The sequence below is a fragment of the Thamnophis sirtalis genome, unplaced genomic scaffold (genome assembly GCF_051295495.1).
Source record: "Thamnophis sirtalis isolate CommonGarterSnake01/CBP01778 unplaced genomic scaffold, rThaSir2_p1.2 scaffold_6, whole genome shotgun sequence".
Taxonomy (NCBI): Eukaryota; Metazoa; Chordata; class Lepidosauria; order Squamata; family Natricidae; genus Thamnophis; species Thamnophis sirtalis.
This window is the reverse complement of record NW_028261386.1, coordinates 107,902,413-107,918,054: the sequence shown is the minus strand read 5'-3', so window position 1 is coordinate 107,918,054 and position 15,642 is coordinate 107,902,413. Positions and strand designations below refer to the sequence as shown.

The window sequence follows — 15,642 nt, the reverse complement described above, 5'->3', positions numbered from 1 at the left end:
TAATTGCAATAGCACTTAGACTTTCCAGCCCTCTCTAAGCAGTTTACATATTCAGCGTAGTCACAACAATCTGGGTCCTCATTTTACCTACCTTGGAAGGATGGAAGAATGAGTCAACCTTCAGCCTGGTGAGATTTGAACTGCCAAACGTCTGGCAGCCGGCAGTCAGCAGAAGTAGCCTGCATTCTATCCACTGCACCAACTTGGTTCTAATGTAATGTTAAACTATATACAGATTTGAATTTGACTTTCTACCAGGAATTATGGTTGTATAAAGAATGGGGGTGACTAAAATAATGAAATTTAGAAATTTAAAATTGGTATTAGTCCAGATGTCAAAGTGTAGGTGTCAGAAATATGTGATCTCTTTGTTTTTGAAAAGACAACATTTTCTTCCTCTATTTCCTTTGGGACAAAGGATATAGTAGAAGAAAATGTTGTTTTTTCCAAAGGAGATAGCAATATTTATTACTACGGCAAAATGTGTGATATTTTACAATAATATTTCTATATCACCATTATTATATTAGTGTATTCATATGTAAACCAGTAACTATTGGTAAATAGAAAATAATTGGTAGATTTTTTTCCCTTTCTTTTTCAGTTTGTATTATTGGTTTAATCTCTCTTTTTTTAAAAAAAAAACTATTGTGAATTATATATGCATAACACAAACAAACATTGTGTATTAAGAGTCAAGGGATGTATGTGCATATATGCATGAGATAATATCTACAAAGTATTTCTTTACTGTGTACTAATCAAAAGAGAACCACACAAAACCTAAAAGTATTCAGTCTTTGTAGTACAACTGTTTTAATGGAGGAACACTGGCAGTAATCTCAATGTTTGGGATTACCTGGTTTGCAAAGAAAATACAACTTGACAGTGTATACTGGAACAATACTTACATTTAATTACAAGTGAGCCAGATATCTTGACAAGGGGAAAAATACATTAAAACCATTGTGTATGAATATTCATCACCAACATTTTGACTCTTTAAGAACCCACGTAACAGCATTATCTGCAATCTGTCTATTTATCCGAACATGCTATTTAAAATGTACGACTGAAACTAAAATGAGGAGGCAAAGTAAACACCAAACAGAAGTAAAATGGATATCAAGTTCACGGGAAGCCGAGAGTGGCAGTCCTTAAATGTAAGTACTACACTGAGTGCAGTGTTTGTTTTAAAATGTTGTTAAAGCCCTTGAGTTCTAACTGAAACAGTAATAATCTATTCTATCCACTCAAGATTTAGGCATCTTGCTATAAAGGCATACATGTCAGATGCTTCCTCTATAACCTTGGCTGTTGGCTTGCCTGCACCATGACCAGCTTTGGTGTCAACATGAATTAGTAATGGATTGATTTGTTTGGGGCTTCGACCTACAATATGTTGCAGAGAAGCAATGAACTTCAAGGAATGAAGAGGCACCACTCGGTCATCGTGATCAGCTGTAAGAAGTAAGATTGCAGGATATTGAACTCCATCACCTTCTGGTATCTTGATATTGTGAAGGGGAGAATATCTGCAGAAGAGATACATGCATTTGTACTTTGTGAACACTTATTGGCCTTCAATAGGCAGATAAATAGCAATAGCACTTAGAATATATACTGCTTTTACCCACCTCGGAAGAATGGAAGGCTGAGTCAACCTTGAACAAACAATACTGCCTTCTACTTCAAAAGATTATTGTTTTATTAATGTATTACTTAATGATTTTCCTTTATTAGTTTTATTTTTTATATATAATGTTTTTATATCCCTGTAAGCCACCTTAAGTCACCATGTGCAAATAGACGGCAATGTACATTTTCTAAATAAAATAAATAAGTAAATAAAAGTTCTAGGGAATGGGTGAGGAGCAGGATAGTTGCAGCTGGAGAAACAATTGAACATGGCCATTCATAATATGTAATATAGCACAATCCATGTCATGGAAACAGGCATCTGCTCCTGAAAAATTATTCCCACTGAATCCCATACTTTCCACATCTGCATTATTTCAATCTTCCAGCATGAATATGAAGCATGAACAAAGCTGGAGAACTTACTTCATTTGCAGATAGCTTGGTAGAACAATAGCAATAGCACTTAGACTTATGTACCGCTTCACAGTGCTTTATAGCCTTTTAAATCCCTCCCTAAGCAGTTTACAGAGTCGGCATATTGCTCTCAACAATCTGGGTCCTCATTTTACTGATCTCGGAAGGATGGAAGGCTGAGTCAGCCTTGAGCCGGTGAGAATTGAACTGCTGGCAGTTGGCAGAATTAGCCTGCAATACTGCATTCTAACCAGTACGCTACCATGGTATGATCAACAAAGGTTAAAAATAGCAAATTCAGTGCTAGAGGTAATTAGGGTATAGATAAAAAAATAAGCCAACTGCTGGCATCTTAACTGCTTGATACAACTCTCTGTAAGATTTTCTTTCTGTTGTGGAATTCTACATAGTTCTGGTCACCAAAACTTAACAAAATAGTTATGCAGCTGAAGAACATGCAATCAAACTATCAAGATACTATTGGAACATCCAGGAAAATATAGGGCTTATGAGTTCATAAGAAAAGTTTCTAAAATGGGGATACAGAAGACATATTTATGCAGTAAATGAGCATCTGCCAACCTAGCAACTTCCAGATATGTTAGAGATGTTATTCCCAAATATGGCTTGTAGTTTGGGGAGATTAGAACATATGGTGGGGGAAGACTGGTCTAGTACTTTTATTAATTTGTGGAATACATCCACATTTAATTTATACTAAATCACATTAAAAAAACCTTTATATTACTCAGCTTTTGTGCAACAAAATAGAAAAATAAATAGCATCTTTATTATTGTTATTCAGCAGTATAGTAGAGTATACTGTATGTAAATGGGGAGATATGCTTTACTTACTTGAGCAGCCAATCAAATTGTTCTTTATAATCCGAGCAGCCAAAATCTGTAGTCCATGCATGACCAATGGTGAATTTGTGGAACTTTAGCATGTCCATCACTCCAACCTGAGCAATCACACAGGCAAATAGATCTGGCCGCTGGTTGGCACAGGCAGCTGAAAAAATTGGAAAGATACTCACCTATTAGTATTGATGAATACCTACTATAGAATGGTTTCAAATACAATGAATAAGAGCTAGTATTTGAAAACTTAAGGAGGTACCAAATATTACTATAATATCAAAGCATAGGGTGGGCTATTGAGGGTTCGCATGGGTTCGGGCGATGCTCTAGCTAGGATTCTGCCCAGTTCAGCAAACCCCCAAATGCCACTCCTGACAGGCTCTGTCCACCCCATCCCTCCCAGGAGTCTCCACGTGGCCCACTCATGATGCCAGATAAGTGCAAGGCTCACACAGAGGCTCGGGGAGGACAAAAAACAGGCCTACCGGAGCTTCAGGCAGTCCAGAAACGGGCCTGTTTCCGGCCTCCAGAGCCTGGGGGAAGCAGTTTTTGCCTTCTTGGAGGCTTGAGAAAAGCCTCTGGATCCAGGGGAGGGTGAAACAACCCTCCCTCCCGAGGTAGTGCAGGAGGCCAACTAGGCCATATCCAGCCAGCAACGAGGCAGCAAACCCGTTCTGGAACCTTTGAACTCCACCCTGGAAATAACCAACCTAGAACTGCAAAGAAATTTCCTGAGAGAATAATTAATTAGTAGAATGATTTAGTAGTTGGTGCTCCAACACTGGAGGTTCTTAAGAAGAGATTGGACAACCATTTGTCTGAAATGCTATAGGGTTTCCTGTTTGAGCAAGGGATTGCACTAGATAGAAGACCTCCAAGGTCCCTTCCAATTCTGGTTATTCTATTAAGCAAAAAAAATCTTTAAAAATTAACAGCAGATGATACTGAAATACTTCCACTATGAGATTAAAACATGTTGTGTTTAATGTTTAATATAACTACAAAAACAAAGCTCTATATTTTGAACACAGGTAGGCAGATTGTACTCCCTAAGCCCTTTCTGATAAAATGTCTGTATCATTTTGTCCCTCTTTCGAAGCCTAGGCAAGACCAACTAGCTTCTCAAATTTTGAAGAAAGCACTCCACACACTCAAAAAATAGAAATAAAAATTGGGGACACTTCCCCAAATCCCACTTTATGCATTATGCATCTATAACCCAATTTATACCATTATCCCACCTATTACAGATGTTTATTTTTTTAGAGCACTATACGTGCCATTCCCAGCCTCAAAAAAAAAAAAGTTCACCTCTGGATATCAATTAGCAGGTACACAAGAAGGGTAACATGGAGCAAAAATAGTAACTGGCAATTAAAAATAGTCAGAAGTGAATATTTACTAATTACTTAAGTTGGATACAAATATGAATTGTGTTTTCCCAGTAGAATATTTTTCAGCTTGGTGTCCTCTAGATGTCCTGGGCTATAGAGCTCGTTATCCTTAGGCAGTCTCTGCCTGGAAAGATTAAGATTTTATAGTTTAACATAGTTGGAGAAAACCATATTTTTATGTACTGAATTATTTGGTAGATAGTCCTAGCCCACACATATATCAGCATATAGTTGATATACAGACAGATGTGCTAATGGGCACTTTGCATATCTCTATGATGTCTAGATGTGGAAAAAAATTTGTGAGTCTGTTAACAAGTGCGTTGGTGAATTTTAAAAAATTGACTTTTAAGACCTCTCCTTTGCATATCCTCAACATGCTTTTGCATCCCATCCAAGATAATCAAATAACAGAGAAAAATACACAGCCTCTGATCTTACCAACTAAGAGGCCTCCATTTGAACCTCCATTAATAGTCAGCTTTTTTGGAGATGTATATCCCTCTTGGGCAAGATACTCAGCTGCAGACTGGAAGTCATCAAAGCAGTTTTGTTTATTGGCCAAGATTCCACCTAAGAACAGAGAAAAATCAATTAACTCCTTCAGAACTCATGCAGACTTTGGATCTCAGCATAATGCAGGGAGGTACAAAAAGCACGTTTTGGGATGACTTTTCAGCTCCATGAGTATTTTAAATAATTTATGCAGTTGGGAATACAAAAGACAATAGAGATCTCTTTCAACAAAAGAATCAGAAGGTGGTTCTGCCAATAACTTTAATGCTTTCAAAAGCTTTGAATAATGCATAAATAGGCTGAAGACTGGAAAGTACAAAATAAAAATCCACTACTATTTTAGGTAATGTTCCTAATAACGCATCCCTTCTAAAAGCCTTACATGGAGCAATCTGACTATGAGTAGCCCTGAAAAAAAGTTACCTAGATTTTTAATGGAAACTATAATCTTCCTTTTTTCCCCATAGCATTTAAAATGCATAACTCTCTGAAAAACAGATGAATGAGAATTCTTTTAAAACAAGTATGAAACTTGGTATCAAACACATGGACCATTATGAGACCAGGTATTTTTTAAAATTTGTATCCTGCCTTTATTATTTTTACAAATAACCCAAGGGGACGAACATATCTAACACATCTTCCTCTTTCTATTTTCCCCACAACATGTGAGATTGGTTGGGCTGAGTGACTGGCCCCTAAGTCACCCCGCTGGCTTTCATGGCTAAGATGGGACTTGAATTCAAAGTCTCCTGCTTTCTAGCCTGGTATCTTAACCACTAGACTTCTATCTAAGCAATTAACTCAAAAGAACTAAAATGAACAAAATATAATGCAATCAAGTACTAATTAATTCAGCTGTCCAGAAAGGACACCGATGTGACTTGTCCCTTAAGCCTAACCTTACAAACCGTGGCTCACATTCATTTACATCTGTGATACTGTGATGAGCCATGGTGGCACAGTGGTTAGAATGCAGCATTGCAGGCTGATTCTGCCAATTGCCAGGAGTTCGATTCTCAAGGTTGACTTAGCCTTCCATCCTTCCAAAGTCAGTAAAATGAGGACCCAGATTGTTGGGAATAATATGCTGACTCCATAAACCATTTAGAGAAGACTGTAAAGTATTGTTAATTGGTATATAAGTCTATGTGCTATTGCTACTGTGCTTCTCGTCACTTGCAGAGATTCCTGAATGACAATTATCACTCTACTTCCCATTTTGGGGTTGTGACTGCTGTGATATTTCAAACCCAGATGGGTACATTTCCTAATTCCCATTTGGATCAAAATGACATGCACTAGGTTTGCTCTCTCAACCAAGATTAAATCAGGGGTGAGTAATAGATTTATTACTGGTGCACTGATTGAATATATTGTGGACGGGAGGGTCAGATCCTTTTTGTGAATGAAATCCATTCTATTTGCACAAGACTATTTGGGTTCAAGTCCTTGGGAATAACATTTCGTGTTAAGTTTTTTAAAGTTTCTTTTTAAGGTGCCATTTTTGGTTTGCACAAAACCTACTTATCATATAAAATCTGAACGACCATAGAAAAAGGTGACCCTTTTCAAATTCTTTAACCATTTCAGTGTATTCTTTATAGAATTTCAAAACCTTGGTGAATGAAAAAAAAAACCTCTAGAAGTACCTGTTGACTCTTCTGCCATCATATAATAATATATAAAATATTCAAAATTAAATGTAACCAAGATTGAAAGGAACATATAATACATATGGCTTTGAAAAAGCTATAGCAGAAAGAGGAGCCTAGATTATCTTGAGTGAACTCAAAAAAAGTGAATAAACAGGATTGGATCTGGCTAATATCTGAACAGAAGTTAACCTAGAAACCCCAAAGTTGTACCTAGATTGGAAGGTATAAGAAAATATCTTAGGAAAGGACAATTACCAACCACACCTAGAAGGTAAAGGTTCCCCTCGCACATATGTGCTAGTTGTTCCCTACTCTAGGGGGTGTTCTTCATATCCGTCTCAAAGCCGATGAGCCAGCGCTGTCTGAAGACATCTCCATGGTCATGTGGCATGACTAAACACCAAAGGTACACAGAACGCTGTTACCTTCCCACCGAAGATGGTTCCTATTTTTCTACTTGCACTTTTATATGCTTTTGAACTGCTAGGTTGGCAGAAGCTGGGACAAGTTACAGGAACTCACTCTGTTACACAGCGCTAGGGATTCAAACCGTCGAACTGCCGGCTTTCTGATCAAAAAGCTCAGCATCTTAGCCACTGAGCCACTATGTCCCCTTAGATCAATGGTTTTTAACCTGTGGGTCTCGACCCCTTTGGGGGTCGAATGACCCTTTCACAGGGGTCGCCTAAGACCATCCACCTCCACCGGCAATGCCCATGCTCAGGAGCTTGTCCTGAAGTGGCAGGTGCATGAAGAACGTTGGGTGGCAAAGCAGCCTCTTCCCGGCTCCAGGCGCAGCCCAGAGGCCCCGCCCAGTCTCCATGCCAGGGAAAAGCAGAGGTGCTGAAGGGGGAGAGGGGTTCTTCTGGGTGGCAGATCAGCCTCGGCTCCGTCGGATGTCTGAAGCGAGCAGTCGGCAGTGCCGCTTCAGCCCAGCCACCTGAACAGGCGCCCGGAGGCGCCAGCAGGAGACTGGCGGGGCATTCGGGCCACCTGCTTCAGCCAGTGGGACGGGCTCTCGCCCAGGCAGGCACATGTCAGGATTCAAGCTGCCTTGGGCCTGGATGCTGCCTTTGCCGCCAGTCCTGTGCTGCGGGCTAAACTGAGCTCAGAGGCTTTTTGGCCCCCGGGAAGGGCTGGCAAGAGAAGCTTGAGGGACGGACAGGAATTCCACTCGGGATGAAAGCACAGTTCGATGTAGCTTAAACTTCAGTTTAAAATCCCATTTAAAGGGCAACTTCTTAATCTGTGTTAAATCGATTGCTCGTATGAATTAACCGCTACGCACTTCCATGCCTGGTTGTAACGATTCTTAAGAAAGAAAGAAAGAAAGAAAGAAAAGGGAAGGAGGGAGGAGTGGAAAGAAAGTAAGAAAAGGAAAGGATGGAGAAATGGAAAGAAAAAAAGAAAGAAGAAAAAGGAGGGAGGAATGGAAAGAAAGAAAGAGAAAGAAAGAAAGAGAAAGAAAGAAAGAAAACTGGGTTGGTGGATGGGTGGAATGGAATGTAAAAAAAGTTAACTTAATAAAGTGAAACTCGTGTAAACTACGAACTGCTGCTGGAGGCAGGCAGGGAGGTCGTTTTATCCTGGAAAATCCCAACCTGGCTGATCTTCTCCCAAACCAAGATTGGCAGCTTAATCACTATGCTTTAATTATGTTCAATTTGTAATAATGAAAATACATACTGCATATCAGATATTTACATTACGACTCATAACAATAGCAAAATTACAGTTACGAAGTAGCAACGAAAATAATTTTATGGTTGGGGGTCACCACAACATGAGGAACTGTATTAAAGGGTCAAGGCATTGGGAAGGTTGAGAACCACTGCCTTAGATTGTAACGTCTAAGAAAATATCTTGGGAAAGGACAATTGCCAACCACACCTATACAGATGCCAAAAAACCCTCAATATGGTCACATCCATAGCTTTTGGCTCTGCATATACTATGGAAAACTAAAGCGAGTAGAAGAGAAATCCTATCCTTCTTACTGCATTTGTATTGCTACCCATCTTATTTTATTATGCCAGGAAATGTGGAAATAAAGACCATTCAGGACAATTGATCATTATTAAAATACACATTAAAGCTCTTCAACTGGTTTCCAGTTATTGCCAAATACTTCGCCTGGGGTATTAAAATGCTGCCATGAGTGCTTTATATTTCCTGAAACCGTTGTGTTCCTTTCCCAAATTATTGGTAAACTCTTTAAATTAGGGAAACAGTGAATACTAAAAGTCATAAAATGCTAAGGTGAAAAGTAAGAGAGAAACATGCATATTTTTCAAGCATTCTTTGAAAGAGCTTTTGAAAAAAATGCAATTGAGAATAACATTTTTTGAAAGAATTAAGAAATGTGACAGATTTTAATAAATTTGTGACTGTGATGTTACATAATGTTCAGGGTTTGGAACTTTATCCAGAGCATAAAAATGAGTAATGAATAGTAAGGCAAACAAGCTGGAATCAAAATCAGCTTTCCACTGACCAACATTGTTTTTGCAATATGAAATCTTACCTTTGTGCCAGGTCTCGCCATATTCGCCACCTCCCCTGATATTAGCCACAGCTAGAATACCGCCTAGGTGCCTTATAAAAATAAGCCTTGATACACTGCAAAATAATAAAAGCAGCCTCAATTAATAGTTAAATACGTGTAAGTTATGGCCTTTGGAATCAGCTGGAGCTAAAATATAGCAGTAGCAAGAGCATGGATTTTCCTGATGCGTTACCACAAAAGAGAAAATATTTTACTGATACCATACATATTGTAATGAATAATCTTTCCATTGTTCATTCAGCGAACCTTATTCACTGGCTAAAATTTTACTTTAATTCTGCCTTTCATAGCACTGACCTAACGTCAATGAAAGAAATAAAGTCAATGAAAAGTCCACAGTAGCTTATTCAGGTTTTTCTAACTTTATATTTCATGTATGGAAATACAGAGAGTCCTTGACTTCTAATCACAATTGTGACCAGAACTATCATCACTAAGTAAGGCGATTGTTAGGTTGTCCCTGACATTTTTGCCATGGTTTTTAAAAAACCATGTGGTCGCTAAGCAGATGTGGCTTCCTTCACTGACTTTCCCTATTGGAAGCTTATTAGGAAGGTCACAGGTGACGATCATGTGACCATGGGATGCTGCAACCATTGTAAACATATGTCAGCAGCCGAATTCAGGCCATGTGACAGCGAGGATGTTTTAACAGTCATGAGAGGAACTAAATCGCTTTTTTTCAGCACTGTTATAATGGTTGTTAAATGAGTGTAAGTCAAGGACTACCTGTAATTCATTTATGGAACTTTACTCTTGAAGCTTAGATGTTAGAAAGGAGAAGAATCTTGATAAGTTCAATATGGGAGAAAGCATCTATATATCTACCTACCTACTTATATACCTGCTTATATTGAGTTAATTTAATTGTATTAAAGGTCACTTCAGTATTGCATAATTCATCTTTGCAAAAATACTAGACAGGGAGAATACTACTCCTGCGATATTTACTATAATTTAGTAGTCCTAAGGAATATTTAGACATTCTGACATGGAATATATTTAGATACCCCAGCCTAGCAATCTGAATTCCATTTTTCCATCTGTATAACCATTTTGAAGGCACATTTTCTGAGCACATGTGGACAAAAGCTGCCTAGGACAGCTTATTTTACAGCTTGGAATGCCATAAATGGAAGTTTAATTTTTTTAAAAAAGAATCCCTGTCAAATAATAAAAATAAATTAGACATATCAAGCATAAAAGGAATGCAGCTTTTAGAAAACGTGCAAAAAAGCATCTTTGAAGTAAAAGGTAATGCCATCTTTCTGTGAGAATTAATTAATAAGATTTTTAAAAAATCCTTCTGTTCTTCTTACCTCTTTGTCAACCTGGGCGTTTATATTAGCTGGCTTTGACAGTAGTATGTTTCATTGGTTTTATCTGTGGATGAAATCTATTAATGATTTTGGGAGCAGTTTTAAGTGGATTGAATTGTGGGATGGGTAGGACATGAACTGTGGATGATCTGCCACTTCCAAAGCTTTGCTAACTTGGCATAAGTGATTATTTATTTTTAGATTATTCTCCATTTCAAAGAAAGGACTACGTTTGCCTGTTTATAATTTGAAGCATTCTAATGAGGTCTTGGGATATCTGCATAAATACCTCTGCAGCAAATCTGTTACCTCTGAATGTGGAGGGAACGCTCACACTCTCTTAATGTTAGCGCATAAAGCAAGAGAACTGCAACTAATTACAAAGATGTCAGAGTCATTAATCAAGCCTAAATAATATTAACCATGTTGCAATTAGTGATCACAAAAGGAAAAAGGATAGGAAAAAAGCCTACTGTCAAATGCTATTGAAAATTAATGGAGTCTAATGTTGAGAGAGTAAAAATAATATACTAGAAAAATACAAATCATCCTGGAAAATATTCCATATTTTCCCAAATAATATACAGAAAGCCAGCTGCCATTCAGAGATGGTTAATATGTCAAACTATGGTACAGTACATACTGTGTCTATTTCTACCATTCCTCCCTTAGAGGTTTTATATATGTGATCTATTTTGGTTGACTATTCTTTTATTCTAATTAGTTCTCTGTTCAAGGGCAATGGTTCTCTACAGAGCCAATATTCTTCTTATGCATGCCTGAAGCAGAACAGAGTGCTTAGAGAAAGAACCTTCAGACATCAGGATATGTATACTGATGCGACATATTCTATATGCTTTATATAATACATAATAAACTGACACAAAAAACATAACCTCCTGCTGAGCTCAGAGTTTGAAGGTTTGAAAGATTTGGAGCTTGAAGATTATAAAAGTGTTTTGAAGTCCACCTAGAACAAAAAAACTTGTTCCTTGCTTCTGGGTGTATGACTCATTTATTTAGTGTTTACTGTCAGGCTGTATCTATATATTTCTGGTTGAGTGATTGGTACTGTATAAGAGACATAGAACAACAAGAAAAAAATGAGGACAGACATCATGTAGAAAGAAAACATGTGGAATGCTGGTGGAGTATAAGTATTTTCCAGGTCATCTGTTCTGGAATTGTGTATATGGGAATATCCTTCCTTCCTTCCTTCCTTCCTTCCTTCCTTCCTTCCTTCCTTCCTTCCTTCCTTCCTTCCTTCCTTCCTTCCTTCCTTCCTTCTTTCCTTCCTCCTTTCCCCCCTCCCTCCTCCCTACAATCTATATGGTTTATATCAAATATGTTATGCTTTATAAAAGGAACTAAAATATAAGCAGACCACATAGTCTGCAGTGGAATTAAGAATCTGTAAGAGACTCTACAATTAGAGAGGAGAAATGCTATGTGGAAATGAAATGAGGGCATATTGTGGAAAAACGTTTGAATAATACCTATGGCAGAAAATAGCAGAATGGGCGTGATGCAGCTCTCCCTCATCCCCCCAAATATATTTTTATTGGGTAACAGGGAGACGTAAAAAGAAGTGACAATAAACAGAACCTCCTAGTCCAGGAATGGATGTACAACAGAAAAGTGTGCAAAAACCTTGACATTAGAAGGCAGCCTGCTGAGGGGGAATATCACTGTGGAGGGAGGCAGGAGATATAGAGCGGGATATAAACCCTAATCCTGACCCCTAACTGTCGGACTAGCTCACAGAGAGGCTTCATGTAGATGTTAAATAAGAGAGGAGAAAGGAGCTCTTGGCCCATCAACACTGACTGGAACTGACCCTGGAAGAAAGAGGAAAACCAGCCTAACACAATGCTACCCACCCTCAACTTCCAAAGCTAGATGGATACCATGAACTATGGCAGAGGTGTCAAACTCAATTTCATTGAGGGAAGCATCAGGGTTGTGTTTGACTTCAGGGGGCCAAGGTGGGCATGGCCAGCTCAATGTCAGTCATGTCGGGGGTGCCTGTGGTGGCCTGAGCACTCTGCCAGCGAAAATGGGCTCCAGAGCTCAGTCTTCAGTTGTGACGGCCTCCTGCAACCCTCTGCCAGTGGAAATGAAGCTCAGAAGGTCGACCTGTGCCCCCCAAGCTCCAGTTTTTCTGGCAGAGGCACTGGGGGCCAGTGCACCATGCCCTTGCTGTTTCCAGATCAGCCCTGCCGGCCAGATGTAAACACCCCGCAGGCTGGATCCACATCCCCTCTTGGGCCTTGAGTTTGACATCCCTGATCTATGGTATCAAAAGCTGCTAAGAGATCAAGAATGAATGCATTATCTCCATTCACCTTTGTGTCATCCAAGAGTGTGATCAATGCCACCTAAATTAAATTGTAGCAAGATACAATGATCGTTTATGTATCTGTGATGCTCTATATCCCGATGTTTTGTCTCCGGAGAAGACTGCAATGCCTCTGAAGGGGTAGGTCCATAATTTGGGGTCATCCTAAAGTCATGGCTCCTACTTGATTAGCAGGTGAAAGCCATAGCTGAGGAACCTTTGCTCAGCTTCGGCTGGTACAAAATTTGCATTGCTATTTTCAGGTTTCAATAATTTTTGCACAAACTCCCAACTTTCCACTTACCAATAGGTTGGTGTGATAGATATGTTGAAGCCACCATAACCATAAAGGAAGGCAGGATGGGACCCATCCAATTTGATTCCTTTTTTGTAGATAATAAACATTGGTATCTTGGTGCCATCTTTGCTTGGGTAAAAGACCTGACACAAAAAAGGAAAGGGAAAATAAAACTCTGAATGATGAGAATAATTGGGAGTATTATTGTAGTCATATTAGTCACAGATACTCTTTTACTGAACAAAACAGAAAGGGGAATGAAGAAAATTTTGCTGGGATACATAATAATAAGAATTTCCTTCCTAGACAACAAGGAAATTTAATAGAACAGAAAACTAAATGTCTATAGAAATTCTAGATCAGGACTGAAGAGAAGTTGCCAATTATCCTTATTTGTGATAAGCATTCCAAAAAGGTGCTTTACATGCTGCTAATACATTTTGGCAATACCACAATCCTAGAAGATATGTGAGAAGCTTTGGCTCTCTGGATGTTACAGATTAAAAATATCAGCATATTTTAGTATTGGTCATGTAACCTAAAACTGCTGGGAATTGTAGTTCAACAACATCTGAAAATCCACAGCTATTCAGACCTGGTCTATAATGAATTATTATGTACACTTATATAACTAGGCAATAATTTATTTTTTATAATTGCATATAGTGATTATAAATATGAAATATTTTGCCATAAAATGTGGCAATGGACAATGAATTGATAGCATCTTAAAATGGAAATGAATGAATTCATGAAAAATCAGTTTATAAAGAGCTTGCTGACTTTATATTGCCTCCTGAATCATTTAAGTACTATTTGCTGGAAAATGCAATGGAAAAGGTGATTTGGGGCCTTCTTGAAAGTATCTGATTGGCATTTTACTAGTATTGAGTACTGAACTCAACATCTCTTAGCTGATGCAGCAAGGCTTTTGTAATATTTATAGATAATTTGGAAACAAAACAATGTTTACATCAAATGCATTCATGGAGGTGAAAAAGAAGAAGTCCCAAGAAGACAGAAATCAATCACTATAGAGAGATTGTTACCGTTAAGATGCCTAGAACCTCTATGATGGAATTGCTGACTCATATAATATATGTTTTAAAAAAGAACATAAGGCTTTTATACAGTTATTCATAAAGCTAAGGCTTAATTAACAATGGATGTATACAAAACGAATAAGACAGAACCCAAAAGAAATTTATAACAACAAGCACAAAGACAGTCAAAATGTTAAATGGAGTTTATTGCCCTTGTGACAGAGCCAAGGTTGAAACTGTGGAGCACATCCTTCTATTTTGCCCATGTATAACGCAGACAGATCTAAGTTACTCTTCTTGAAATCGTCCCTTCTAGACCTAATGGCTGTAATTTGTTTTTATATTGCCTTGGAGATGGCTCCTCAAATTTTTCTTAAAAGCTGTAACCATTAGAGGAGAACGCTGTAACTTCCCTTAGTTAAGCTTTTGGTGACTGATTGCTTTGATGCGAGGATCAATTCTCTTATGTCTCTTTTGTAGTACTCGTGTTTTGGTCTGTGACCGTAAATAAAGTATATATAAATGGAGTTTATGTTTGATAATTGCATAATCACATTCTGGCTCTTCCTAAATATTTTTGTTACCTTGCCAGACATTAAAACTGCAGAGAACAGATTTATTTGCCCTTTCTGATTTTGCTGCCATTTTGAATACTGGAACAGTCTAGTTTCAGATGGATTTTGTCTTTTCTTCCCAACCAACTCATAGCCCCCTTTAAAAATAATTTTACATTGTAAGGCTTTTAGCAGAATTCCTGAATTTAATCAAAATAGTCAAAAAGATGTCTATAAAGTTCAATAGAAGGAATTAATGAATATGAGTAGCATTTATTTCCAGTACTATGATAAGATTTCTTCTCTAAATGAATTGTCATATCAATTCCGGTAACCGAAATTCATATATCATGAGTTTCAGATTGAGGAAAGTTGTCCTATATAATTCTTGGGCAAGAATCCTTGGCTGCATTCTGAAATTAATCACTGGTTTACACAAATAGCTTTCTCGAGGTATAATGTTCTATTTTACCCAGTGAAGAACATCTCCACATTTTTGAGGCATTACTATATGTAGACTTAGTATCTAAGACATAATCAGGACATATCTAGTGACATAGAGATAGAGATCCCACATATGGAGAGTTTCCTCCAACAAGACAATCCCAAGAAGTGTTGGGATTACCTCTTCTCGAATTCCCAGCCAGCATAGTAAAATGGATAACCTGAATAGGAATTCAAGGAATTGTAGCCCTATTATATGAGGGTAACCAGTTCAGTGAATGATGATTTAAAGCTTTAAAAATCATAGAATGTTTATCCTGATTTTTTTCAATAAGTAAGAAAAAAAATATTCTCTAAGAAACTGAAGGTACCTTCCCCTGGAATAAAGCAATGAAATGAGGCAAGAGCTATTTTTGCAACTAGATATTAATTCCACTCATCCTGGCTGGGGAATTCTGTGAGTAGAAGTCTACAATGTCTTAAAGTTACCATGGATGAGGAACATTGCCTTAGGACCTCATGTGTCTTGACTGTAACTCTCAGAAATCAACAATTTTAAAATTATAATGTTTAATGTTACAAAATGGGATAAATAC

The 15,642-nt window shown here is 38.0% G+C and overlaps 1 protein-coding gene across 1 annotated transcript in view; it reads right to left on the bottom strand.

The window, feature by feature from the left end:
- Nucleotides 1-792: 792 nt before the first annotated feature.
- PREP (prolyl endopeptidase) overlaps nucleotides 793-15,642 on the bottom strand; it is a 60,814-nt gene continuing 45,964 nt past the window's right edge. Inside the window, exons 11-15 of the mRNA XM_087718704.1 lie at nucleotides 13,012-13,148; nucleotides 9,009-9,103; nucleotides 4,752-4,883; nucleotides 2,911-3,067; nucleotides 793-1,535 (exon numbers count right to left, since the gene is read on the bottom strand). Coding sequence (XP_087574830.1) covers nucleotides 1,241-1,535; nucleotides 2,911-3,067; nucleotides 4,752-4,883; nucleotides 9,009-9,103; nucleotides 13,012-13,148 — 816 coding nt within the window. The 3' untranslated portion in view covers nucleotides 793-1,240. The remainder of the gene's footprint in view (nucleotides 1,536-2,910; nucleotides 3,068-4,751; nucleotides 4,884-9,008; nucleotides 9,104-13,011; nucleotides 13,149-15,642) is intronic.